General features: G+C 46.2%; 2 protein-coding genes across 3 annotated transcripts; one reads left to right on the forward strand and one right to left on the reverse strand.

Moving 5' to 3' along the window:
- Positions 1-4,177: 4,177 nt before the first annotated feature.
- On the reverse strand, positions 4,178-26,032 carry LOC138729977 (transcription factor HES-5-like). 2 transcript variants are annotated; one of them, XM_069874620.1, is made up of 4 exons: positions 26,016-26,032; positions 5,754-6,876; positions 5,392-5,572; positions 4,178-5,264 (listed from the first exon to the last, which is right to left on the reverse strand). In XM_069874620.1, exons 2-4 carry the CDS (start codon positions 5,814-5,816, stop codon positions 5,023-5,025), a joined length of 486 nt encoding a protein of 161 aa, XP_069730721.1. In that variant the 5' UTR covers positions 5,817-6,876; positions 26,016-26,032; the 3' UTR covers positions 4,178-5,022. The 2 variants fall into 2 exon arrangements, with proteins under 2 accessions (XP_069730721.1, XP_069730722.1); XM_069874621.1 differs by lacking the exon at positions 26,016-26,032 and adding an exon at positions 7,505-8,267.
- LOC138729888 (uncharacterized) lies at positions 14,731-23,876 on the forward strand. The gene is made up of 6 exons (XM_069874479.1): positions 14,731-14,833; positions 15,150-15,330; positions 15,566-15,827; positions 23,156-23,237; positions 23,366-23,531; positions 23,623-23,876. Exons 1-6 carry the CDS (start codon positions 14,768-14,770, stop codon positions 23,874-23,876), a joined length of 1,011 nt encoding a protein of 336 aa, XP_069730580.1. The 5' UTR covers positions 14,731-14,767.
- Positions 26,033-26,127: the final 95 nt, after the last annotated feature.

A 26,127-nucleotide genomic window follows, 5' to 3' on the forward strand; every position in this document is an offset into this window, starting at 1 on the left:
TTATTCCAAGTTATTACAGCACATGGAAGTTACTTTTTTTTTCTGTAAGTTTATTACGCCTCCCACCTGCAGGCGACTCTTTCCGTCTGTCGCCCTGTGCCTGTGCCAGCATGACCCAAGTGTGTCACCTACAGCCTCCCGTGCAGTCCCACACGTGTCCTTCCATTTGACCCCCGAGGGGCTGGTGTGTCCCCTCTCCAGTTACAGCGCCCTACACCACGCTGGCTAGCTGTGACCTCCATGAAACCAGCACAGAGGAGACAGGCTCCAAACAAGGAGGGAACGGCACTCTTACTGACCACTGTGTTACTTTTCCACAGCCGCACGCACGAGGGACACCGAGGAGATGTGCCACCAGTCCCCGCTGCCAGCCCTCCTGCTGGACTGCCCGGTGTCTGACCGAGAGCTCGCGCTTTGCTGCCGGCAGCAGCCGCACACTCGGTTAGCGAACACCAGCAGCAGGGACAGAACACAGCGTGACCAGCATTCTGCACCCGAGAGGCAGCGTTGGCAGGAGAAGGGACCATTTGCTGTGCTCCTAAGACGATGATTATCATTTATCCCACAATCAGGCAAAATATAAGCTACAATTGGTTTCCCCATTTCAAATCAGGACGGCAATTTGAGCTGCAAGCAAGACCTGCCCTGCCTGTGGTTTCACACTTCCTTCCGCAGCTGTGACGACTCTTCGGTTCTTTTCAAAGGAGCAGAATCCCCTCAGCAGCCCTGTCCACCACCATCTTTTTCTCCACCTGCACAAGTAAAAAACGTGTTTAGAGTTAGACACTGTTTGTCCCCAAAATACATTTGTCTGTAATCATTTTTAAAGGAAACCCCAATAATCCAGAGCTTTCACTACTGAAACAGGGCTCGCGCACTCCAGGAAGGAACAACGCGCACGCTGACAGCCTGCAGAGCTTTCAGACACGGGGTGTTCTCCACACACACACTGCCCTACCCACACCAACGCTCTCTGACAGACAGCAGTGCTCTGACTCGCACACACAGCACTTCTGTCATGACAGTTGTTTCCAGGCTAAGCTACAAATAACACGTTTGTATGTCTCCATTAGATACTGGTGAACAGTCTCGCTCTAACAGCTCTCACCACCACAGAGCACCTCAATCATTAACTCAGAGTGGACAAATACATGTAAGTGGATAGATATCAGTAGAACCTGCAGAAAATACTTCAGTCTCCTAATAATTTAGGAAAATTTTGTATCCAGAGGTGTTTTGTTACAGATCTGATTCCATTTTAGACTCGCAGGCGTTGGAGAAGCTTTATTATATACCTAGGAAGAGTCAGACGGTTTCCAGACCACAGAAAAACCAAGTCTTTCCTTCTCCCCTGCTGCCACCTGGTGGACTCAGCTCCTAAAACAGACCAAAAGACATTACACATGAGCAAGTATTTCCAGACTCTGTCAAACACACGCTTGCTGAGTACATTCAACGCCCTGCTGCTAGAGCAGGCACCTAAACACTTCTTTATTTCAGCTGGTAGACTGCTGATTCTAGTCTGATGCTGCATCCCATCTCCTTACCCGACTGTTCAATGGTTTACACTTCCTGCAACATTCTAAACCATTGGGATGATCTGTGTGCGTACCCTCAACACAATCTTCACATATTGTGATGGAACTGGCAGTACAATGCTTGGAAACCCTAAGTCCTAAATCCCCCCCCAAGAAGGAGCACTGTTAGCAAAGCCTCCCTGGCCAGGGACTGACACTGGTTTTAAACCACCTGCAACTGCTATACAACAACGGCAAGGACCTCAGGAATATTCGAACAGCAATTGCAGAGATAATCCTAAAACCCTTCCTGATTTTAGAACCCTAAATGGACCCAAAGCATCCAACCACCCAAAATGAAAGTCCTTAGAAGCTGTGAAATTACCAGCTGCCACAGCAGAGAGACTCTGGTGCTCACGGCTTCCACTTTGGAGGCTCCAAAGAAAGCGACAAGACCTTGCACTAAGGTAAGGGAGCGTGAACGCAGGGGAGAGGAAGACGTCCTCGTGCAGTGCTCACAACTGGGAGCCACGTCAGGGAATCTGAGTTCCCAGGCCGGGAACCGCTTTGCATCAGGTGAGGGCCCTGCCGCTGCCCCCACCCAGGCCTCCCTTTGCCCCCCAGAATGGAGGCCCAGCCCCCTTTGCCCCCCAAAACGGCAGCAGGAGCCCCCCTTTAATCCCAAAGTGGCGGCGGGAGCCCCCCTTTGCCCCCCAAAATGGCGATGGGGCTGCCTTAGCCCCCAAAATGATTCTATGACACGGCAGGAAGGGCCCCTTGGATACAAGAAGCAGTTACTATTACCAGAAGCAGAATATTTTTTCCTGTTTAAGCTAAAGTAGAGCAAAGTTCCTCCAAGTAACCGTAGTTTTTGAAAGTTAGGCAGAGCATCCCTCTGATGGAATGGGTTTGATAGCATTATTTTTTCAAATAGTGTTTTCCTAGGCACTTACGTCTTGTGTTCAGTGTGGTCCGTGCCGGAGAGAGGTGTTTTCTTGTCTAATCACCTCTGTTTGCAGCTTTTCCCCATCTCAAATGCAAGGTCAGTCAGAGCTGGAGCTAATTAGCTCCACTTAGCAAGAGTTTTGACTGTTGTGAAGTTCATAATAACGTTAAAATTAGTCCTTAGTAATAAAATATGCATAAGATTCCTGGGAAAATTTATACAAATGCATATATGAATGAGAAACCTTCTGTCCCAGTTCTTGTCTCGCTGCACGCAATTGATGGAGATCATCCCCAGTGTTGCCCAGGCCTGATTAAAGAATGCTTGCTTTCTAAAACCCCAAAAACAACTCTTACAGAGTTTATTTGCCAGCATTTTCAGTATCACCCAAACACAGTGGGGGAGAAAAGGTCAAGCAAGGCTGGAGGCAGCAGCCAGGCCCCAGAGCCAGCAAACATCTCAAAGCCTGGCTTAGAGGCCACAGTTTGTCTCTGTTGGTAGAAAACCACTCGCACACTAGACTAAGAGGAAAACAATCGAGGTCACAGATGCCTGATTGATAAAACTATTTGACCTGAAAGCACAACACTACTGTTAACAGTTGCTTGTTGAGCGCGGGCGAGCTCGGTCGGGGAGCCGGTTCTGGCTTTCAACCAGCCTCGGATGCCGAGTTACTAAAAGCGTAGGCGGTGTGTAAAAACAGCTGTTGTGAACACTAAAAACGTTGCCAAAATGGGTCACCATTCCTCGAATGCGACAGGGAACCAGTTTATGTAAATGTAGATTTTCCATCTCTGTGGGAACAACGCCAAGTATATGGAAGATTAATAGGGACTAAGATAAAGCACGAACTTCTGCAAGTTATTACTGTAATTCTCTACTTCCCCTTACCCCAGGATGACCATACAGTAAGGTGCTACAAGCCTACTTAATTTATACTAACATCGTAATTCCTGCTGGCCAAGACACATACTATTTCCTCATACAATTGGCAAAAATAGTGAGCAATTTTTTATTTGTACCTTGCTATGCAGTCCACATGAATTCACTGCTAGCTCAGGCGCAGCTCCCTCAGACTCTGATGAGGGGTGTTCCAGGAGTCCTAATTTAGGTCAGCACAACAGCAACAAAAGATCTTACCAGGTTGTGCGTCACTCCCAGGGCAGCGCTCTGGACCTGCACCTGCAGGGCTCCCACAGCTCCATGCTGCAATACAGCTCTGTCCCAGGGCTCCGTGGAACAGCTCATTTGCCCCTCAAAGGTCTCAGAGAAGAGATTGTGAGAAGGCATTAGAGGTTACACAGTATTGCAGTGACTGGGCCTCTTTCTTCCCAGCATCAGATGAAAAAACACTGTGAGAGGAGGACTTAGGTTCCAGGAAGACCAGAGGGCCAGGTTTAAAACTCTGCCACTCAGGTGAGGAGGTTTTGTGTGGGTAGGAGGGGCAGTGACTAAGGAAATGCCCAATATGATTCAGCTGAAAGAATCAGCTTATTTGGTGAGGTAAAGGGTGCAAGACGCTTGTGTGATAGGAGTCAGGAGAATAGACAGCTCATAGTCCAGGAGAAAATGAGCTCCTTTCACATAACAAATAATCCTGCTCCTTTAGAAGGCTGCTACACTGGTCTTTTCCAGGGGCACAAGCAGTTGTGTATCCCTCAGAGGAAGAGGACCCAGACAGAAGTTGCACACAAATGCATTTTATTGCTCTCTACAGACACAGAGACGCATACACAGTATGCACGTACCCCATAGGGCTGTCCCAATAGTGGGAGAAACAATATCCACCATGAATTAAACCACTCAATACAGACAAAAATCATTATTATAATGAAAATGCTAGAAAAAGCATAGCTTACCCCCAAAATGTATAACATTGAACAATCAAGTCTTTTACCTACTACCTTTTCTTTAACATAAAGCAGAACATACTCTTTTTCTAAACTGAAAAAAGCAGCAAAATAGTAGAAATATTCTACATAAGTTCCCTAGCTTCTGTTCATCACATTTTATATTCTAGAACTATGAAAGGGTCATCAAAGGCAAAATCCAAAACAGAACAGAAACCATCTTTGATGCCGTATGAGTTCTAAGCAAACAGAGGGAAATAGGTTTTAATCAAGTGTGCATGAAGCTAAGGGTAGTGAATTTATCCTCCGGAGTGACTGAGCAAACAAACAATCAGGTCAATCCAGAGCAAAGCCAATGGCTCTTACAGGCAATGAGAGAAATCTCTCCTACAGCAGCTCCTGGCCGTCACAACTGTAACTTTTACAAAATACCCTCCTTCATTTTGAAGACATTTGCCCCTGACTGGGCAGCACGCTGTGTGCTGTTACCACCACCATCTACACAGCTTCAATACCACTCACCAGAATGCCTGAACTTTTGCCAAAGGATTCCATAAAAGTCAAAAGTATGGCATTCTTTTCATACATAAATAAAATACATGGGGAAATAAAAACCCCTACAGAAGAGAGGATCAGAGCTGGACTATCAGATGCAGTCAGATCCTTCCTCTAGACTGGAAAAGGCAAAGGTCCATAAAGATTCCCCTGACTACCAGGGCCTCCAGAGGGTACTGGCATTTTTTGAAGATGCTTGCTTCAGGGTGCTGGGATTCCCAGGAGAAAGGGCGACCTCCGAGGCAGCCGTCTGGCTCTTCTGGAAGTGGCTTAAAAGTTTGGTCTGCGTTTCAGTTCGGACTTTATGAAGAGAGAGGAAATGGAAAGCTTCTTGCAAACACCTGGAATAACCCTCTCTGAAGTCAAACTGAGAGCTTTTGTGGAAGGATCCTGCAGCTACAGAGGGGAAGAAAAGAGGGAGGGGGACGAAGAATAGTTTAGAGCAATTGTTCACAGCTAGAGATTCTTAAAACTGTCACAGATTTGCAGTAAGCTAGAAACTAAAGCAAAGTGCAATACTCACTCTTCATTTGCAGCTGGCTCTGCTGCTTCAAGTAGCTGACAGTCATCTCCAGGATGTCGGCTTTCTCCAGCTTGGAATTGGGCTGGTGCCTCTGAAACTCCTTCTCCAGGAGCAGTTTCAGCTGCTCAATGCTGCTGTTAATCCGGTCGCGGCGCATTTTCTCCACCACCGGCTTCCTCAGCTGTAAAAAGCAAAGGGAAAAAGACGTATTATTAGAAGGGTCTTCCCTCTGCCATTTCGCAGGACTGTTTGTTGCCCATCGCTATTCCTATACAGACTGGGCCAGCCTCTCAGCTGGTGCAAACTGCTATGAGAACAGCTGAGAGCGTGGCCCAAGGCTGCCTCGCTGTGCCTGGACTTACTTTGTTTTTCTCCTTTGGTGTCAGCAGGTTGTCAGGCTCCATGAAAACAGCGCTGGGAGCCATCTGTCCTGAGCAAAGGAGGGAAGTCTCAACGTGGAAGTCCAGGAGAAACTGTTGCCGAAAGCTGCCTCTGCCCGGTATTTATACCGTGCAGCCTCCTCGAGAGTCTGTGGGTCTCCGGCTTGATGGAGTTTCCCACACTCCACAGCCAATCAGGGAGATAGGAAGCATAATAGGAGAAGCATCCATTCTTGCATGCTCCATTGCCAGTGAATAGCCTGGGGATAATGACCTTCTCCCAGATGAGCAGGTGGGGAGTGTGTGGTACGTGAAAGGCTGGGATCAGAATTACGTGTCAGAAGCTGGGAAAGAGCTGGCCTTCAATGGGAAAAGGCTGCTGACTAATGCCGCAGATCAATAGCATTCCAGATGCAGCCTTGGGTTCACATACATGGAGGAAGGAGGAGGTCAGCTGCCCATGGCGGGAAATACGCTGCTGCGTGGGGCTGCACGGAGGCACACGCTTCAGCCCGCACAAACGCACACGCACACACGAGCGCTTTCTGAGATAAAGAGCAGAACTTCGTTAAATCTGCTCAGCTCATCTTCCCCGTAAGCCAGAGCCGGCTGGTCTCCTTCAGGTGACTGTCACACGACCTTCGCCCACGTGAAACAGAAAACAGCTTTTCCAGTTTAGCTCACAGTAAAGAAATACACTTAATTGTAAATACACACCGTTATTTCTGTTTGTTCTCGTCCCTTGGTATCTGGTGCACTTTTTTACAACACTCTCAAGCCATGGCACAAACACTTTATGTTTGTTTTCCAATACCTTCAGGGTAGATCTGTGAGGAGAACAATCTCAGAGTAGTTTGGGATTGATTCAGTCTCACACACTGTTTTCTCATTTGCTCCCCAAAATGCACTTTGCTCTAGTGATTCGCATTTAATCTACGCACAAAGGAAAAACTGAGTGCAGAAAAAAATTACATAGCCCATAAAATTATTAGATATTGAGTTCCTGATTCCTCATTCTCCACCGGGCCAGTTTCCGTACTGAGATGCACAGTCTGCTCCATAGGTGCCTGCAGCTGGACGAGTTAACGGTCTTGCTATTTGCATCCTATAAACACACAGACAGAGATTTGAATTGGAAGACTTGAACCAGATCTGCCTGCATTTATCCTGCCTTCTGCCTATGCAAGTACCGCTCCCTTTTGTGAGCTCTAACCTCACACACACAGCTGGAGAAGGACACAGCAGCAGAATGTTCTCTTCACCCTCCGGCCACGCACCCCGGGCTGTGTGGAGCAAGGCTGACACCACGTTGCCCTGTTACACCACAAGCAGAGGGAAGCAGGCAGGCAGAGCAATACCCACACCTGCAGAACTATCCATGCCTTCTGATCCCAGATGTACTTGAAATGTGCTGCGTGACCTAATCAGTTCAACAGACTGTAAGATTAAATATAGGAATAATAATGTTCAGATAAATTGATGTTGAAGTAAAGTAATGTTAGGGCTAATGTTTGGGCATCTCCTCTTACTGAAAAAGAAATGCTATTGAGTAAATATGGTTTGTGTTTACAGTGTATGTGTATTTGTGTTTAATATTTGTGTACATGCGTTCAACATATATATTACTATGTGTGTGGTCATGCATGTCTTTTAATGTGAATACACATACACACGGACACATTTCTCTCTCACTGCAACTCATTATTCGTAAGACCAGGTAAGGTTTAAATGACCTCTTCCAGGATCTGCTTTTCCACCCCCATTGTCCTGGTCTTGAATAGGCTCCCTTCTTTTCGTACAGGGCAGCAGCTGTTGAGCTCCAAGTCTTTTATCTCAAGTTGTGGGAAAGCTTTTGTGACACCGTTTCACATGTTCTCCTCAAAGCTTGTGGATTATCTATGTAACGCCACCTCTGAAACCAATCCTTTGCTCCGTGCGTCCCTCTTGGGGTGATCCTCTGAAACAAACTCTTGAGTAGTAACTCATTTCTTGAGCTCGTTAATCAAGTGCACGAAGAAGAAATGTGCCAGTCCCGTGATCAACAGGGCACATTACAGACAGTTTCTGTTTTCCAGATTAACTTACTAAAAAGCAGCTATGGGAACTGCAATAATTTCCCCTTCCAGCTACAAGTCACAGAGACTGAAACTCCAACAAAGTCCAACAAAGCTATTTAAAGTGTCAGATGCCTTCCCTGCAGTTACCCAGAGCACACAACAAGAAACTAAACCTGCTTCTTAGGAATCTGTGCATTATTGTATTCCTGTATCACAGGACTTATATTTTGGGGAAGAACAAATTAACTTTCCATGATAAAACTGCAGCAGAATAGATGTGTGACTTGAGCGACTTGGTCTTCCCTTGGCTTTCTTCCGTCACATTCATAGGCTCTGCTGGTTTCTGGGATTTGCCCTGTGATTCTGAAGACATAAGGGAGAAAGGCAAGAGCCCAGAGTGGCTGCTGCTGCCTGCGCTGGGGGAGCTTTAACTATCAGTTAAAGAAAATTGATAACAAAAATTCCTCCCTATTATAAAGTTAGCAAAGTCAGTGCACTTTACACTAAGGTTAATGAATTCTGAATTACACACCTTCTACTATGGTTCCAAACATACACAGTATTGCACGGAAAACTTATTAGACCCCCAAGATAATGGACCTGATATTTTAAATATGGCATTAGCAACAGACTTGCCCCATAATCTCTGCCAGATGTTCGCTCTTTAGGAAGACTTCAAGATGCTGCTGCTTTCCCAGGTCTTGGGAGATGCTCATTGCTCCCACTGCGTCTCTCCTGGTACGTGCTGCCCAGATGGCCTTTTGGGAGCAGGGCTTCCCACTGAACACAATGCAGAGGCAAGCACCGTTGCTAATGTGGTTTGTAGTCAGGCACACTTCCTTTGTGGCAGGAATGAATATAGTTAAGAAATGATGTGGGAAACTTGGAGGTATGCAAACCTCCACAGCCTTCTGTTAGTGAGTCATTTAGAAGGCTAAAAAACTCGGGAGCACGGACAGAGCAAAGCTGCTGAATAGAGAACAGGAAAGACAGCAAAATGTAGGGGACGTGGTCAGTGTCAAGTCCTACAGACCATCCTGAGGTGAAAATTAAAATGGGTCCAGTCCTAAGGGCCTCGCTTGGATCTCACTCTGCTGCTCAGCAGTCCCTGGTTTGAGCCCGGCACAGTTTTTGTTTGCCTGCATAGCTTCCTTCACCTTTTTCCCTTTTTACTCGGGGTTTATTTTCCCTTCATGAAGTTTTTATAATCTGATTTTTCATTCTGTCACTCTTTTCCCCTCTGTCTGTCACAGGCAGATGTGGTTAGAGGACAGGAGTTTCTTACAGACCCACAGGCTGCGTGAGTTTGGAGTTCCTTCCAGTTTCCCACACTGCTCTCCTATTCACTGCATTCAGGCAGAGGATAAAGGAAGTGTGCCATGCTACAAGCTGAATTAGAAATGGTGTTTGACTTCCCTTTGTACTCCACAGAAACCTTGCTCTGGGTAGACCATCTGCATAGCACTCACTGTGGAGAAATCCATTGATCAAGGCCTGTCAGCCCAGCTGGGGGAACTTGGGAAAGTAATTCCTTGTGCCACTTCAGTTCTTTAGGGCTTAACATCTGGCTGGAGGGGGAGGCAACAGTTGATGGTTTAACAGTCTTGCTTCCTTTCAAGTTTGGGATGCTGTTTTGATCCCTGATAAGCCTTTCTGAAATCCTGATTTTAATAACATGGAAAGCATCCAGAAGACTAGGAATAATGCACTGGCTTTGCATTTTCAAAGTGCTTTACAAATACCAGCTAATGAATTCTCAGCGACCTCCTCTGTGAGATAAGGATGTATTATTAGCAATGCTTTACAAAGGAAAAAAATGAGGTAAACAGGAGAAAAACAGAATTTCAGTATTTCAAGTAGTCTACTGATTGCAGTGCTTCTGTTGCCAAGTGGCTGTTGGAGACATCAGGTTTGCAAAGATGCTCAACACCCACTTTTTGTTTTATTCAGCTTTGGCATCTCTGAAAGGGAGCCAGCTCCCTAGCTTGTGAGAGAATTTGGATTCCCAGTCTGGACCACACTCACAGCCATGCATCACTTACATAAGCAGATGCAAAAGTTCTTCCTTGGACTCAAGTTCAGAGGTCGTTTGTGAAAATGCTATTTAGTACAAGTTGTTCAAGCCCATGAAATGGCTGAAAAGGAAGATGCACACAAATCCTTCATCAGGAAACACTTAATGATCTATTCAACAGAAATTAACTTGATCTCTCTGGAAAGCAAGCTAAGTTTTAATTTGTTTGTTCACGTTCCTGAAGACCTACCAAAACCTCAGTCTGAAGCTGCTGCCGTCACTCCTTCTGTCAGCTCCATCTGATTTCAATCAGCTGCCTCCCAGCAGTTACAGTTATTCTGGGCTGCTTGGACAGGATGCACTGTACCCTGAATTACATTAAATATCTGACATATGCAGGCAGGATTAATCACTGCTCTCATAAATGGAGAGGTGACTGCCCTCGTATCTGGCACAAATGCACCATTTCCATCTTGTCCATGACAGTAAGTGGTGGTTGGGGCCTGACCTCACCATCCATGCTCCCAGCTCTCTACCTGCTCCTCCGAAATACTCTCTCTGCAGGAAATCCTCCCCTTGTCAAAATGCTTGGCAGCACTGTTCAGTACGCCCTGGGATGTTTATAATGAGACTCATAATACTTAGAGCCTTCAGTATGATTTCATGTCCGAGCCTCATGATTCTATAAAGAGAGAAAATTAATTATATTGATCCAAAGTCCAATTGCTCAATAAGCAAAAGGTAAATAAAGAAATCCATCAAAACGCTTTTATATTTTTCAAAAATATTAAAATGTTTCTCTTAAATCCCTATGACTTTCAGCCCATTTCTTGTTTTCTTGAAGCCCAAATTTTGACATTTGAAATGTCAGCAGTAATGCCACCTCCTCAGAGATGCTGAGCACATTGTAAAAACCGAAAACCACCATCTTCCAAAAAACTGCACCCAAACAACAAAGGAAGTGCATGAACTCAGCAGCTCCCACATATGCTCCCTCAAACACCACCGTTAGTGACAGGCCGCTCTCCCTTGGCCAGAGCTGAGTAGGTGACTGACTGATGAGGTCTGCATGTTTCAGACGACTTTTGGGGAGCGTGTGCTCCCACTGAAGTCAGCGGCATCTGGGGTGCTTTACAGCACAGCTCCAAACCCTCTGGCAGCATGAGTGAGAGAACCACTGCGTCTCAGCCTCTGTCCTGCTGCTGAGCTGGACAACAGTTACCAGAGGAGAATAAGATGAAATCTTAGGAAGAGATGTTTTCCTGTGGGGAGGCCCTGGCCCAGGTTGCCCAGAGAAGTGGTGGCTGCCCCATTCCTGGAGGGGTTCAAGGCCAGGTTGGATGGGGCTTGGAGCCTCTGATCCAGTGGGGGGTGTCCCTGCCCATAGCAGGAGTGGGACTGGAAGGGTTTGAGGTCCTTTCCAACCCAAACCATTCTGTGATCATAACTAACTCAGCACTGACTGGTGCAACTAGAGAGCACAGTGTAGCTGACTCCCCTGGTAAGAGCAGGATAGGATGTATTCTGTGGTGGTTTTATAGGGTTTTTCAAGGAGAAGGGTGGTAAACACATAACATGGTGGCTCCCGCAAAGCCTGCTCCCAGGGCAATGTGCTCCTTTGAGACATAATTGATTCCTGCCATCAGGCACCAGCCTGCTCTCCCCCAGGGTCAGCGCTTTCCCACATCCAACCCCATTATCCCTCAGACCATGCCTTTTGTACAACACACTCCAGCTATTCATGTGCAAAGCAGCTGTAATCCCCAGACCTTTCAGAGTCAATATACCAGGAAATAATAAATCCCTCTTGTGCACTCTTGAATATGTCGAGAGGTGACTTGTGGGAATTTCAGCTAGGCAGAAAAATAATAAATACTCCTTAATTTTTAATTATTTGGAATACTCAGTGTAGAAAGACTATGTCATTGGTGCATGACTATTTCGGGGTCACCCACACAAGCAGCTATAGAAATTGCTTTTGCCTCTAGCAACCCAGAAAATACAGATCAAATTGTCTCATGCGTTTCTTAATGAGCAAAGTCCACTTCCCTTCACTTATGTACCTGGGAATGGCAGTATATTACGCATTCGGGTTCTAAAGGAAAAACTAATTAGGAAAGGTAAAACCCGTGAAAAGTGTACTTTACAGTAATAAAAGACCCTTTATGACATAGTTATAATATCTAAAGGAAACAAGATAACGCCACGCTAATGACATTTAATGGAATATTTCATACAATAAGTCTAACAACATACCCCTTTCCCCTGAAAAAGGCAGATTTCACTACACTTCCACTCTGCTGGTTCAGACAGCAGAATTGCACTCGGCTTGTGAGAGCAGAAGCCAATCGTGAATAGCAAGTTTTGCAAGACCATTTATTTTTATATTTCCCATGCAAAAACATTTTTTTAACACTTTACTGTGTAGAAAAATCCCTGAAAAATCCCAAGCAGAATGCGGTGGGCAGTGTTGGAAGCACCTAGGGGGCTAGAGAAGGGATCTTCATCTGCAATACCAAAGCAGGCGATGGCTCATAAGTTAAGAACTGTCAAAGTTAGGGTTCACCCTAAACAGACAGGACTCTGTCTTTTCAAACCTTATCCAAGAAACCTCCACAGAGTGAGTCGTAAGACTGTAAGGGCGATGAAAGGAGGCAGTAATGCTGCAGGGATTTGTGGTGCTAAAATCAAGGAATCTTAAACATTAGAACACATCCACCCAGCAATGGTAAGGTCTGAGTGTGGCACAACAATCCCATCCAATGGTTTCACCAAGCATTCACAGGTTTCAGGACATGGTTTAGTAGGCATGGGGGAGCTGGGCTGACGGTTGGACTGGATGAGCTTAGAGGCCTTTTTCAACTTTAATGTTTCTATTACTCTATGACTTCCACACAGAAGCAGCTGCAATGGTAAAGAAGTGTCCCAGGGAAGCATCTCTGCCAGGCTTCCAGTGGATGCAGAAAAAGATAGCGAGAAGAGGCCCTCCCTCAGCACTTCCACTGTGCAGGAGCACTGTCACCAGAGTGGCTCCCTCTCCACTTCCTTCTCCCAGCTGGTCAGCAGTATCCGCAGGCAGCACCAGGAAGGCACAAGGGCCACTTCAGCGCTATCCCTACCCCACTGCACAGATGGGCTCAGCTCCTGATTCCAAGAGGGCTCTGTGAAAGCGTTTAGCAGCACCACTCCCATTCCTCAGAAGAGCAGATTGAGGCATGGTGGAGCAAACCAGCAACTCCCAGGTCAGCAGTACTGCAGTGGAGCTTAGCATTGCTGCTGGCCACCCCCGGTGTGAACCAGTATCTCTGTCCCCTTGCCCCATGTTGCCCATTTCTCCTGGTAAACGTGGATCTCCGAGAAACCCCTGAAAAAGCCATGCAAGTTCATCGTGCCATGACAGCAGTGCAAGCTCCACAAAGGAGATATTAGCACCAGGCTGTGTGGGTTTGAATTTCTCTGCAATTCCCATACTTTTCCCCTATTGATAACATTTCTTGTTGGGACAATAGAAGTGTGCCATGCAACTACTCACAAAATTAGTGACGGTGCTTGGGCCTGAATGATTTAAAGGGAAAGGATCCAGCTCCCAAAAGACCATCTGGCTATCAGTTATAATACAGCAATAAAGGTCAGGCTGCCTCTCAGGAGTTGGGAAAAAGATGATTTTTGACACTGAAGAGCCCTTCAACCAGCTTGCTACATGCCTACCTGTCAGCTCCCAGCTTCAAGACACATCACCACTGCTGCTTGCTAGGAAGGGCATAACATAGGACACCAGCTTTTGAAGGAAGGTCATCCAAAGAATACAGGAAAAGGGACACCTTATTATAGCTAGCAAAAGCCGGGGCATGGTCTGAGAGCCATATCTTATTTTGTATCATAATCTTTCGACTGCTTCAAAGTGTTCATGAGATGTCTTGTCTCCTGGCTTTCCCATAATGCAGGGAATAAAGGGGTCTGAGGACAACATCTGCCCTTCACAAAGAGCTAAGTCCATTCAGGCCCATACAATGAAAACCACGATGCTGGCTATTTCAGTGGCACCTCTCTCATTCCTCTCAGCTGCCCATTAAACTCTGGATTCCCTTCAGGGTTTCCAAATAAGAAATCGCCTTTGGCTTTCTCACCTCACTGCACACTTCCCTCCACCACTTCCATTTCCAGATCTCAGCCCTGCTGCCGTGCACAAGCAGTATCCCTGTGCATGGCAGCAAAGACCTCCAGGTTGCCAGATGCAGAACAGCTTTCCTCAGGTTGGTCCTGGGTTATGTTCAGTGCATCCTGGCTGAAGGTCTCCACAGCATTTAGAAATGTCACACAAACAAATCTGTCATTTCACACTGATGAGGCTTTGGCTCACCCATTAAAAGCACAATGACAGCATCCACAAGCACAAATGCACCCACACCCTGGCAAACTGTGCCTGGCGGATGGCTGGAATGTGTCTTCTCTAGAAAGAGCAGAGAGATGCCCCTAATGCTGTTGATTATAACCGTAATCGCCCTCCCCTTCTTCTCTTCCCACCTTCCCCCAAAAGCGTGCCTGCTCCACGCCACCAACATGACTGGCACATGCAGGGACTCAGGAATGTGACTGATCCCAGACAACCAGCTGGAGGGTCAGTGTTTTCCCAGATCCCCGGGCAGCCCTGAAGAGCCACGCTGCACACTCCACCAGCCAGCATGGGCAGAAGGTTATTCTCTCCAGGGCATTTGCAATCAATGTACCATCCACTAATGGATGCTTCCTCTATTGTTCAGCTGCGTGCCTGGATTGGCTGAAGGGCTGTGGGAAACACCAGCAATCCCCACACTCACGTATCTGCCAAAGCTCCCTGACGTATAAATAGAGGCAGCTGGTAACTGCCAAAGCGAAGTCTGACGCTTAGCACAGCCGCCCGACGCGGGGGTCTGAGAGCACTAAGAATGGCTCCCAGTAACACTCTCATGATCCACATGGAGGACAAACTGCTGCCCAAAGAAAAGAATAAAGTAAGTAGAGCCCTTGACAGGATTGGAAGGGCTAGTCTGTGCTGTATGGAAGTAAAGCCTCCATCAAATAAATACTACGCGGGAAAAGATGAGATAAGGAAGGAGCAGGTTGTCTGGGGGAAGGCACATAGGTTAAGAAAAAAGGAGACTATGTAGATTTTTTAAAATGAAGTTGAATGGGGAACAGGTAGACAGCATTGAAAAGCTCTCCTACCAAAGGAAAGCATCTTTGAACACGTGCGTATCAGGGCATCAGAAAGGGAAATCAGGTCAGGGCTCAGAAAATCCTTAACAATCTGCTCCATCCCTCTCACAGCTAAGGAAGCCAGTGGTGGAGAAAATGCGCCGCGACCGGATTAACAGCAGCATCGAGCAGCTGAAACTGCTCCTGGAGAAGGAGTTTCAGAGGCACCAGCCCAACTCCAAGCTGGAGAAAGCCGACATCCTGGAAGTGGCTGTCAGCTACCTGAAGCAGCAGAGCCAGGTGCAGGACCAAGGTGAGTGCAGAGCCTGTGCTGCACGTCGCCCATGTGAATTCTGCCCCCACAGGCCTTTGCCCTCCACACAGCCCTGGCCCCTGAGGTGCGCAGGGGCTGTAACACACCAGGTCTGCTCACCTAAGCAAGCTCATGGATTCAGGCTCTTGAAAGAAACTTAATGCACAAATCGCCACTGTCCCACATCTGGTCATGATTTTAACCTACCGCATTTGTTTCTTTCTTTCTCTTCTAGCATTCATTCACAAGAACCTGGAGCAGAACTTTAACAGTGGATACCTGCGGTGCCTCAAGGAAGCTATGAATTTTCTCTCCTACTATGAAACCAAGAAAGAAACTCAGGTGCAGCTTCTCAGACATTTCTGCAAAGCTCAGATGGGTGCAGATGCCGTGTACTCTCCTGCTCTGTGTAGTCCACCCCCGTCACCCTGTCTGTTTGCCAGGAAGCAACCTGTCCAGAAGATGGTGGCTCCTGCTCCTACCATCTGGAGACCCTGGTAGACCTGCTGAACCTTGCTTTATTCTCATCTTTTGCCACAAAAACTAGAGGGACCTGTGATAAGTGGTTCCTCTTTAAAGTAGGAAACATTGCTTTCCAAAGGTGGGAGGGGGGCAGTTATTGTTTTTCTGTCACAAGAAATAAGGGTCGCTGAGTAGTTTCCCTTCACAGTGAAGGAATGTGTTTGTATATTGCAGCAAATTTGCTGCTTTTATTGGTGGTTCCTGGCCAAAGAGAGGACCAAGCTCTGAGCTGATTTAGAGAGCCAAGTGCCTTTCAGTCCCATCACACTTTTGCTTGGCAAGGCTGTGAGCCTGTGACTGTCAGAGGAAATCACTCTAACTCCCTGGGTCACTGGTTCAAGTGCTCCATTGTCTCCAGATAATGTATTGACCTTCCTAAAGAAGGGGCACTTTGAGGAATGTATTTTGTATCATAAAGAGAGTATCTAGCCTTTACCTTTTGAGTAAAAGGTGTCATTAAGAAATGCTGATTCTTCTCAAGTTCTTGTGCTATTTTTAATATGCTTTCTTACAGAAAGTTATGAAGAGAACAGTATGTCAGTATGTGCTGCTCTCAGTTGAGGGATAATTGATGCCTTTTGTAAAGGAAATACCTGTGATATACCTTAAGGAAAAGGGGAGGAAGGGAGGCAATAAGTACTTTATAATTATTCACTGAACACGCTCAAGAGCCTAAAAAGCTTTTATAAAGTTGTGATGTATCCATCCTGTGTGATGTTCAACTTTGGTGTCTTTGCTGTACAATAAAAATTATTCTAGTCATTAATCCTTTGGTTTGAAATTATTAAAATGGCCACTACTCCTGGACTAAGTGTTGCATGCAGACTCTCTGCAGGAGGGAAGCTATCGGGAGGTGTCGTATTTCTGAACCCTTCATGCCAGTACATAGCTTGTATTTGTGAAATTCATTTGGCAGAACAGGATTTCAGATCTTACAAAGAGGCGGCCACTGGGAAAGTTATAAAAAAATAAAATGGAGGTAAAGTTGAAGTGAGATACTGACAGCTGTGGGCCTAAATACTTCACAGAAACATATTCCAGCAAATCACTAACCTCAGAGCCAGTTTGTTTTCCCACATTAATTTGTCTACCAGCCTGAGTTCACTCTTAGGCTTTCTGCCTGCTCAGGAAGTAACAACATGCAAAATTCCTAATAACTTCCAGAGAGTTTTGCACCTGACTCTGTCTGGGGATCCCGCCCTCCTCTTTGGAACTACCCACAATCCAGCTGCACTCTGGTGAAGGGAGGAATATTGGCACCTGTTGTGCTTGTCCTCCCACAGAGCTACCCAGAGGGAAGGGATGAGGGGAACAAGCACAAAGCGATTCAGAAGGTGTTTGGGGAAGCAGGAAGAAAAGCACAGGAAAGGAATCCTAAAGCCGCCCTTGGGCATATTAAAAGCCAAAGTCTCTCCAAAACACTACACTTTCTCCAGTAACATTCATTCCCTTTTTCTTAAAAGAGTTTCTATTCATTGCTCAGGGGGGACTGTTCACCTCTTATTTTCCCTTCTCTTCAAAGTAAAATAAATCTGCACAAATAATCCATTCGCAAACCTGTTCTCTAACCACAGTGTAGTACATTGATTTGGACCTATCACAGGCAACCCCCTTATTCTTCCAAGATCTATTAACAGCACAAAACACCACTGGTCAACACTATCAACCCTCCTCAGATTCCCTGGGAGAGATGCCCTTGAAAACTTTGCTTCTAGTATATGCTTTTTTTTTTCTCAAACAAAAGGAAACCTAGAATATCTGATCTTGTCAAATGAGTACATAGTTAAGCCAATCAGATCAAACTGCATTCAAACACTTCTAGCTGTACCTGGGCAGTCCTCACTTGATTTGTGACAAGACTTGTTGCTATCCATATGGAAAGGACCAAAAAGCCAGATAGCAAAGTCAAGAACATATTACTCCTCCTCATTACTGTTGCATGGATCATTTAGGTTGTTATTTCACCCTCAACGCACGACCTGGTTTGAGTGCTCTTTGTGTGCCACTACAATACAAGGTGGGCTTTGGTACAGTTCTGCAGTTCATCGGGGGCTGACAGCAATGCTGCAGACAGATTTGATCTTCCTAATGAACTACTAAATAATTCAGAAGAGATATTTTTAGATTTTGTGGCTGCTTAGTGATCTTGAAAAGCCACTTCACCTTGCAGTGTTCAACTTGTCTGTGTCAATTAGTACAAGCTTCAGAATCCCAGCAAAACTCAAGCTGTTCACCCATGCCTGTGCATTTCTAAATCAAGCCTAATTAAGGCAGTTTGTGGGTAGGAAGTTTGGGTGAGTTCAGAGTCAGTCAAAATGCAACGTACCCCAAAGCACACTGACTATGCACCACAGAGCCTGGGAATAGTCACTCATGGCATGGTGAGGTCTGCTGCTGCTATGTGGATGGGGATCTTCTGCAGCTCATGTGTTACCACCCAAGTAAACCACGTTGTGACTGTCACAGCAGCATCACTGCAGTTTGTTTAAAACAGCATGAATGGAAAGGAGAAAAGGAAACCAAAGAAAAGCTGCACAAACTAGATTTGGATTTGAACCCGGCCCTTCCAGTTCTGGGATAACAAGCTGTAGAAATGACAATTGTGCAAAACTCATGTCGTGGCTGGGCTTCTAAGCCCAGAGCATAAATCTGGAGAGACACGAGTGTTGTCATTCTAACGGTGAGGTCTGATTCTCATTCACGCAGAGGCCATGTTACATCACTGGCTATATGCCCTGGTATAGCAGGAGAGTCGATCACGCTTGGCTGTTAGTGCACAAGGGATTCAGAGCTACTGTTTGCAGAGAAGCACCTCCTTTCTGGGCAGAGGGAAGAAAACAAACCCCACCAGAAATCATCGCTTTGCTCTGGGGAGTCAGATCCATGCCCAGTGCAAGTGCATCACTTGTGGTTTACACCAGCCAAAGGCTTGCCCCCTCAGGGCTTTAGTTTACCAATTACTTGAGAGCTAAAAGCCAGACCTCCGGTTTCACTGGTCTTAGCACAGCAAAGGTTATGTTTACAATTTATTAATTATTACCACTTCTAATAATTGAACGCAAAGCTTCTTACTGCTCCTCTGTCCCCTGGGGTGACTCTCCCCTGCTCCAACACATTCCCACCCTTAGGGAAGATGTTGTTTATTATGCTGATCCCACAGCCCAGGAATATTCTCCTGACAAAGCCCCTATTAACCTCAGAGTGTGGGCCAGAGTTTCTCAGAGTTTCCCACACTTTCTTCCCCATTTATGACATTGAAAGGGACCACAAAGGAAGCGTGCCTCACAACAGCCCACATTAGTGACGCTTTTTCGCTCTGCATTGTGATGACCAGCAATTCCTGTCCCGATAGACCATCTGGAGAGGTATTTTCCCAAGGAGCTCATTGATCGATCAGTATTATGCGAGAGCCCCTTTTAAAACTTGGGAATGTTATGCTCTTTGACACTAAATAGGTGTCTCGAGAGGGGTTGTCAGAAAGATTTGAAACCATTTAAGGAAGGCACCAAAAAATAAAACTTGTAATTATTTCTTTAAAAACACCACCAATAGCGTTTGTGAGACAGACTGATGTGAATGTAAGAAAAGTTCTAAAATAAAAATGCTCTAAAAGTGATGTTGAAAGGAAAGCTTTAAGCCATCAGGTTGTTTGCTATAAGTACAGGGTCCCTGCATTTTCGATCTGCATAACACTGACGCTGAAATTCTGGTTTTCTGTACTCTTCTCTGACAGCCCACCTTCCTCCAGACCTGCTACTACATTGCAATATGCTGGGTTTCCTTCCACAGAAAGCTAAGTATCTGATGGGCTATGCAAGTTGTCAATTGGCATTACAAGCATTAGCAGCTTTTGTGAAACAGCGCGTGTAGCAAGTCTGCACCTGGGCTGAAATCACCACCTACAAACCAGAAGCTCCATGGCCCACCACTCATTTCCTAGGCTCGTGGTTCTCCAGACATTTTGATTTATGGGCTACAATGGACACAGCCCAACTGATGACAGCCTTGGGGCTGGGTAGTTACCTTTCCTGGATTCTCTGTGACTGTTCTTCAACTCAAAGCAATCTATGGGGCACAGACTGCACACCATAGCTCAGGGTCAAATGGCAAGTATCTGCTGTTGGAGACAGTTACCATGGCAGATCTTGCCTTAGGCACCCGCGAGGTCTGTAAGTACAAATATTGACAATTGTTTGCAGATTTGTTTCCCCCTACAATCCTCAGTATCTGGACCAAGTGAGAGTGGAGACATCGCCCTTTTTCCCTGTGGCATCTTCACAACACGACTCATGACTGTGATATGATTTAGAGAGCAAGGCTCTCTGTCCACAGCATAGCTGTCATCTCTCAAGAGCGGGTCCAGGTTTCAAGCCACCCTCCGAAGAAAGAAATTATTGTGTAACATTACTTAGTCAGCTCCACACGTTTGGCAGTTTTGGGGATTTGTTTCTTTTAATCCTTCATTCCAAAAACAGGGAACCCCCTGCTTCTAAAGCCCCAGACAATCAATCTTTCATTCTAGCTCTGCAGTGACAGCCAGGGAGAAGCACCAGCTCCTCCCAAAGACATGAGGGACAGTGACAAGGATTTAGATCACAAACATGTTTCAGTGGAACAGGCTATTGCACTAACAGCTGAATTTTAAAAGAGCCCAAACTGAGCAAGCCAGCTACAGAATTGTCACAAAGAGCAACTGGAGTGCCTGCAGCAGCACAGGGTTCTTTTTCCTTACTGAAATCCTTGCAGAAAGTGCACACTGAGCCCTGCTCCATAATGAATATATTCCAGGGACAGCCTCAGACAATTTATTATCCGAAGCATCAGTTAAGAAATATCATTGCCATTAAGTTTTCAGGCCTTAATAATCAAACCAAAGGTGTAGCTGGGGGTAGGTATTTGTTTCTCTTATCCACCAACAGCATTCAGAGGGTTAGAGAAGCAGGGAAGAGGGTAATGGAAGATTTGCCAACTTTTCAACTGACAGAGAGGGGCAGAAGAGCTGGTGAGCGCAGAGGCTGTCGTTTTGTGTGCTTGCAAGGCATCATGCCTGGTTCACCATTCACATCAGATGGTGTGAGCCCACAGCTCCCAGGATTTCCCACATCGCCCCATTCACGGTGTTAAACTGTCAACAAAAGAAGTGTGCCTCTGAGGGTCCTGAGAAGAAAGCAAACGCCTGCTGCACCATCTGCCCAGCTCTTAAAGGAAGGGATAATTCTTTAATCAGTGGGAGCTGGTTTAGCCCTTTGGAGTCCAGGCGCATTGTGCTGGGGATAGGATGGCATTATTTAAAACCACTCATTCCATATTTCCAGAACTGAAAATTAGGTCAAAGCTTCTTTCCCATCGCACTGTACCCGCTGCTGCCGCAAACATATTCCTTCCCATACAGCGTGTGGTGGGACCTGCTGTTCGTTCCATCTCATGTGACCCCTGAGAGAGATGCACAAAGCCCCGTGCTTGACTTCAGGCTCCAATAATGGCACAAGTACAGACACCCAGGAGTTGCACTGGCTGCGAGCAACACTGCTCAGTGCAAGCTGACAAAATAATTCAGGAAACTGATTTTTAATAGAACTCATACTCCCTGTTAAATTACATGCTTTTGACAACCATCAGCAATTAAAATCGTTGCACCCTTTGTGATCTATCTAAAGGTAAATCATCTTTGAACTGGAAAGGGAGGAGGGGGAATAGCTGACCTATGGAAATCGCTGCCATGAGAAGCCAGGACATTAAAAGGAGCTTTGTAAGCTTCAGGTTAGTTACAGGATCATCCTTCGCAGCATCATGTCCCTTTATGCAACAACCCTGTTTGTGCTGGAACACATTTCTCTCAGGCACAGATTTTGGCCCTGGCTTATTGAGAGGGATGGTGAGGGCAGGTGAAACTGCCTGCAGATGACAGTGAAATGGAAGGTTTCCTTCTGGTATTGAAAAGCAGACACAGGAAATACATAGGGCTTTCATGAATATCGTGGTAGCGAGAAACAAGCATTCAAAAAATAACATCCCCAACCTGCTAGCAACAGTCTAGCCTCTGACCATGGAATTAAGGAAAGAAAATTATGCTCATGCACAATGCCTCTTAAGCCCCTAGACCTCCATGTACTGCAGCCAAAATAGACGCACCATAAAGCATAACTGGCAATTCATCAGTCCAAGGCCTCACATGCCTGACTGACAGATGATAAATGTCACTAGCTTTGTACTGCATTGCACTGCGAGGGGGAGCCAGCAGTAGAATTGAGTAGGCAACCTAGGACAGCCTTAAAAACACACTTCAAAAAGGCAGCTTTAATCCTGGATTCTATCTGATCCTTCTCACTTCGTTACCTGTGTTCATTGCAACACACGGCACATGGAGGGAGAAAGGACTGAACAGTTACAGGATATCCTAGAGCCTCTATTTACTTTCTGCGAGTGGGATAATACAAGCACATCAATAGACAGGAATTGACTTTTCACTGCGTCTCAGTTGTCTGTAAATGGAAAATACATTTAGGTGCTCTACGTGGGAACTCAGGACCAAAGAAACAGCGAGGCATTTGCGAAGTGGCATGAAATTAAATAGGACATGTTCAGGAAAGGCATCATAATCATTACATGTCACGGGCTGCCATAGGAAAGCCCAGATTACCCAAACAAATGCAAAGAAGAGCTCTGAATATAACTTATAGAGGGATTTTAGGTATTTCAATAACAGACACGAAAATATGTCAAACTAACTGCTCAGTGCAAATTGTTTTAAAGGTATTTCCCTCAATTTTAGTCTTCATGTTGCATGAAAATTATCCGGTACTGTATTCATCTAAGCATGGTTTAATGTCAATGAAAGGGTTTAGCCCCTCTAATTCTGCATCTTTTCCTTTTCAACCTCTCTTTCGGTGTGGGCACAAAGCATTATCTCTTCCTGGGATCAGTCTTCTGTGCTTAATTTCACCACAGCCTGGGAAAAGGCAGCACATTGAGATGTTGACATTCCCAACATCAGGCAGAAGTTTGATTATAATGACGGCAAACGCTTTCCCACGTTCTTACCCCAGCGCTGTAATGCCAAGCCCTATTGTGTCACACACTCCCCAGTCCACCTGCTCCTTTGGGAGCAGGGTATTATCCCCAGGCAATTCACAGTCAATTTGCCATGCTGTAATAGATGCTTTCTCTATTGTCCCAGGGCACACATGGATTGGCTATCGACTGTGGGAAACTCAAAGTCGCTCTGGACTCAGACATTTGTATGCAGAGACAGCATATAAATAGAGGAACTCCCGGCTCCCTTCTCTACCCGCTAACCGACAAGCTCCAAGCTGAAAGCAGCACTTGGGATAATGGCACCCAGTGCTCTCTCCCTGGAAATCCTAACACCCAAAGAGAAAAACAGAGTAAGTATCTGCTACCTCTGTGACCGCAGGAGCGAAGAGCTGACAAGGGCCAAACCTCTTCAACAACAGTTTATACAGAGATGGGACAGAGAAAGTCTCACCGCTAACTTTCCTCTTTTGTGTTACAGCTGAGGAAGCCCATTGTAGAGAAACTGCGCCGCGACCGGATTAACAGCAGCATCGAGCAGCTGAAACTGCTCCTGGAGAAGGAGTTTCAGAGGCACCAGCCCAATTCCAAGCTGGAGAAAGCCGACATCCTGGAGATGACCGTCAGCTACCTGAAATACAGCCGAGGTGAGTACATCCCCTGACCGTGCTTGCTTCACGTACTTTTACGCAAACCACCAGCCACAGTCTGTAACACCTCTCTTCTCTGCCCTTGCAGCTTTTGCAGCCTCTGCCAAAAGCCTGCAGCAGGATTATTGTGAAGGCTACACTTGGTGCCTCAAGGAAGCTCTGCAATTCCTGTCTCTCCATTCAGCAAACACAGAAACCCGAATGAAGCTGATCTGCCATTTCCAGAGGTCACAAGCGGTGCCGAAGGAGACAAGTGCTTTTTCTGCACCCACTTCCAACCACCAGCCCCCTGCAAAACAAGCAGCGCTGAAACCCTCCGGCAGCCTCTGGAGGCCTTGGTAGGCCAAGAGAATTCTGATGTGTTTCCTGGACATTTGCTTGTATTCCAGAGGAGATTGTGACTTGCTATACAAGTCCCCCTGCTCCTCTCATAAGTAGGGAAGAATGTTTTCCTTTTGCAGAGCATTACTATGCTCGGATGGCTGCTTCCCTTCTTCTAGAAGGACTGAAATGATCCCATTACATGGAGAAAAAGTTATTCTAAAAGAATATGAGATGTAATCCTCCGGCTAGGAGGTGTTCAGCCTACCATTTTCAAATATGTCCATTCGGGAGGAGCCTTTTGCTCTGACCTGCCCCGCTTGAGACTTCTGTGTCCTGTGCTATCCCCAGCTGAAGCTGGAGGGGCCCAAGGGGTTTCAAGCAGAGCAGCTACTCTAACCAGGCATGTTTGAAAACCTGGCTTTCCTGTGGGTGCCATAAAGGGTTCTATAATATTTGTAGATCGTACTGAGCATGCTCTGAAAATGGTTAAACCGTAGTGTAGAGGAAATTCCTCAGGATGTCTTGCTCACAAAAGCAGAGTTCTGTTTGTGAGGTTCAGGATACATATGCCTTTTGTAAAGGCAAAAGCTCATTTTTATATCCTTATAGGAAAGAAAGTTACGGCTGTGTTGTCGATTTTACAAGTAATACTTATCAAAGTCTTTCATGAAAGGCAGGTGTACAAATTATATTTACTCTTTGGTATCTTCCCATTAGGGGAGAATATGAATTCCTGATTGTCCTTGAAGGATGCTATGACATGTTGTGTGTGAGCTGCACCTACTGTATAACCTGTGCCAGAAATTACCTTGGTCTTCTGAAATCACAGAAACTTAACAGTGCAAAATAAATAAATATCTAGTGAACAAATCCAGCCAGCTATTCTTTCTTGAATAGTTCATGTAGCTGATTTCCCTGTGGTTCCTGGGCTTAAAGGACATTTGACACAGATTTCAGTAAAAGCAAAGCTATTCAGAACTGGTATTTAATTGCCTCAGCAGATTTGTGTCCATTTGGAAGCCTTGCAGTGCTATTTCCCGCAGCAGAAAACGCTCTGAAATACCAAACTCCGTCTCTCTCAATGCCAGACCAAAACAGAGGCATGCCTAACCAACAAATTCTTTGGAAATTTAGAGCCAGGAAACTTGTCAGGAAGGGTTACAGTAAGGGTGAGCTCAGGAGAATTCACGCCTGACTCACAACACAGGAAACTATTCCAATTAAAACAGTTTGCCAAGGCACTCCACATTACCCATTTTCGTAGCGTGTGCCCAAGCCACAGAACAGCCAGAGACACGGGAATGGTTTTTTTGCCTGAAAAGGAAAGTTGTGTGGCTGCTCGATAAGTGCGTGTACACGTTCATGACATGAAAGCCAGCGCAGATAACGTCAAAAGCCAGACCTGGGGCATCCCAGCCCTTGGAGCCTGCGGTGGACACGATACCAGCTGAGCCCTACAGCATCAACTCGGAGCCCTTTGACCTCACTAGGAGTCTCAAGAGAGGCTGAGGGAGTCAGGGTTGTTCAGCCTAGAGAAGAGAAGGCTCGAGGGAGATCTCAGAGCATCTTCCAGTACTGAAAGGAGCTCCAGGAAAGCTGGGGAGGGGCTCTTGATCAGGGAGTGCAGGGGCAGGACAAGGGGAACTGTTTTGAGCTGAAAGAGGGGAGATGGAGATGAGATCTTAGGCAGAAATGTTTTCCTGTGTGGATGGGGAGTCCCTGGCCCAGGTTGCCCAGAGAAGTAGGGGCTGCCCCATCCCTAGAGGGGTTCCAGGCCAGGTTGGGTGGGGACTTAAGCCCCCTGATCCGGTGGGAGGTGTCCCTGCCCTTGGCAGGGGGTGGAACTGGATAATCTTTGAGAAGGAAATACCAAAGACTTGACATGAAAAGCACTGACATGCAGACTGGTGGAAGCCAGTAAAACACACTGTCATACATTTTATGATTAAGAAGGATCATGTTGTTATTTCTTGGGTCATGCTTGTAATCCACAATCTTGTTACGATTATGTCTATGTTAACACTAGACCAGGTTGGACAGGACTTGGAGCCACTGCTCCAGTGGGAGGTGTCCCTGCCCATGGCAGGGGGTGGAACTGGATGATCTTTAAGGTCCCTCCCAACCCAAACCACTCTACGAGTCTATAGTTTTGCTTACCAGCCAAACACCCAGCTGTCCTTTTCCGACTTAGCAGCAGACGCCAGCGCCTTGCAATGAAGAACAGCCCCTAGCGGGGCTGGGTGGGCTTTAAGGCCCCCTTTCCAGCCCG

This window comes from Phaenicophaeus curvirostris, chromosome 22 (genome assembly GCF_032191515.1).
Source record: "Phaenicophaeus curvirostris isolate KB17595 chromosome 22, BPBGC_Pcur_1.0, whole genome shotgun sequence".
Lineage (NCBI taxonomy): Eukaryota > Metazoa > Chordata > Aves > Cuculiformes > Cuculidae > Phaenicophaeus > Phaenicophaeus curvirostris.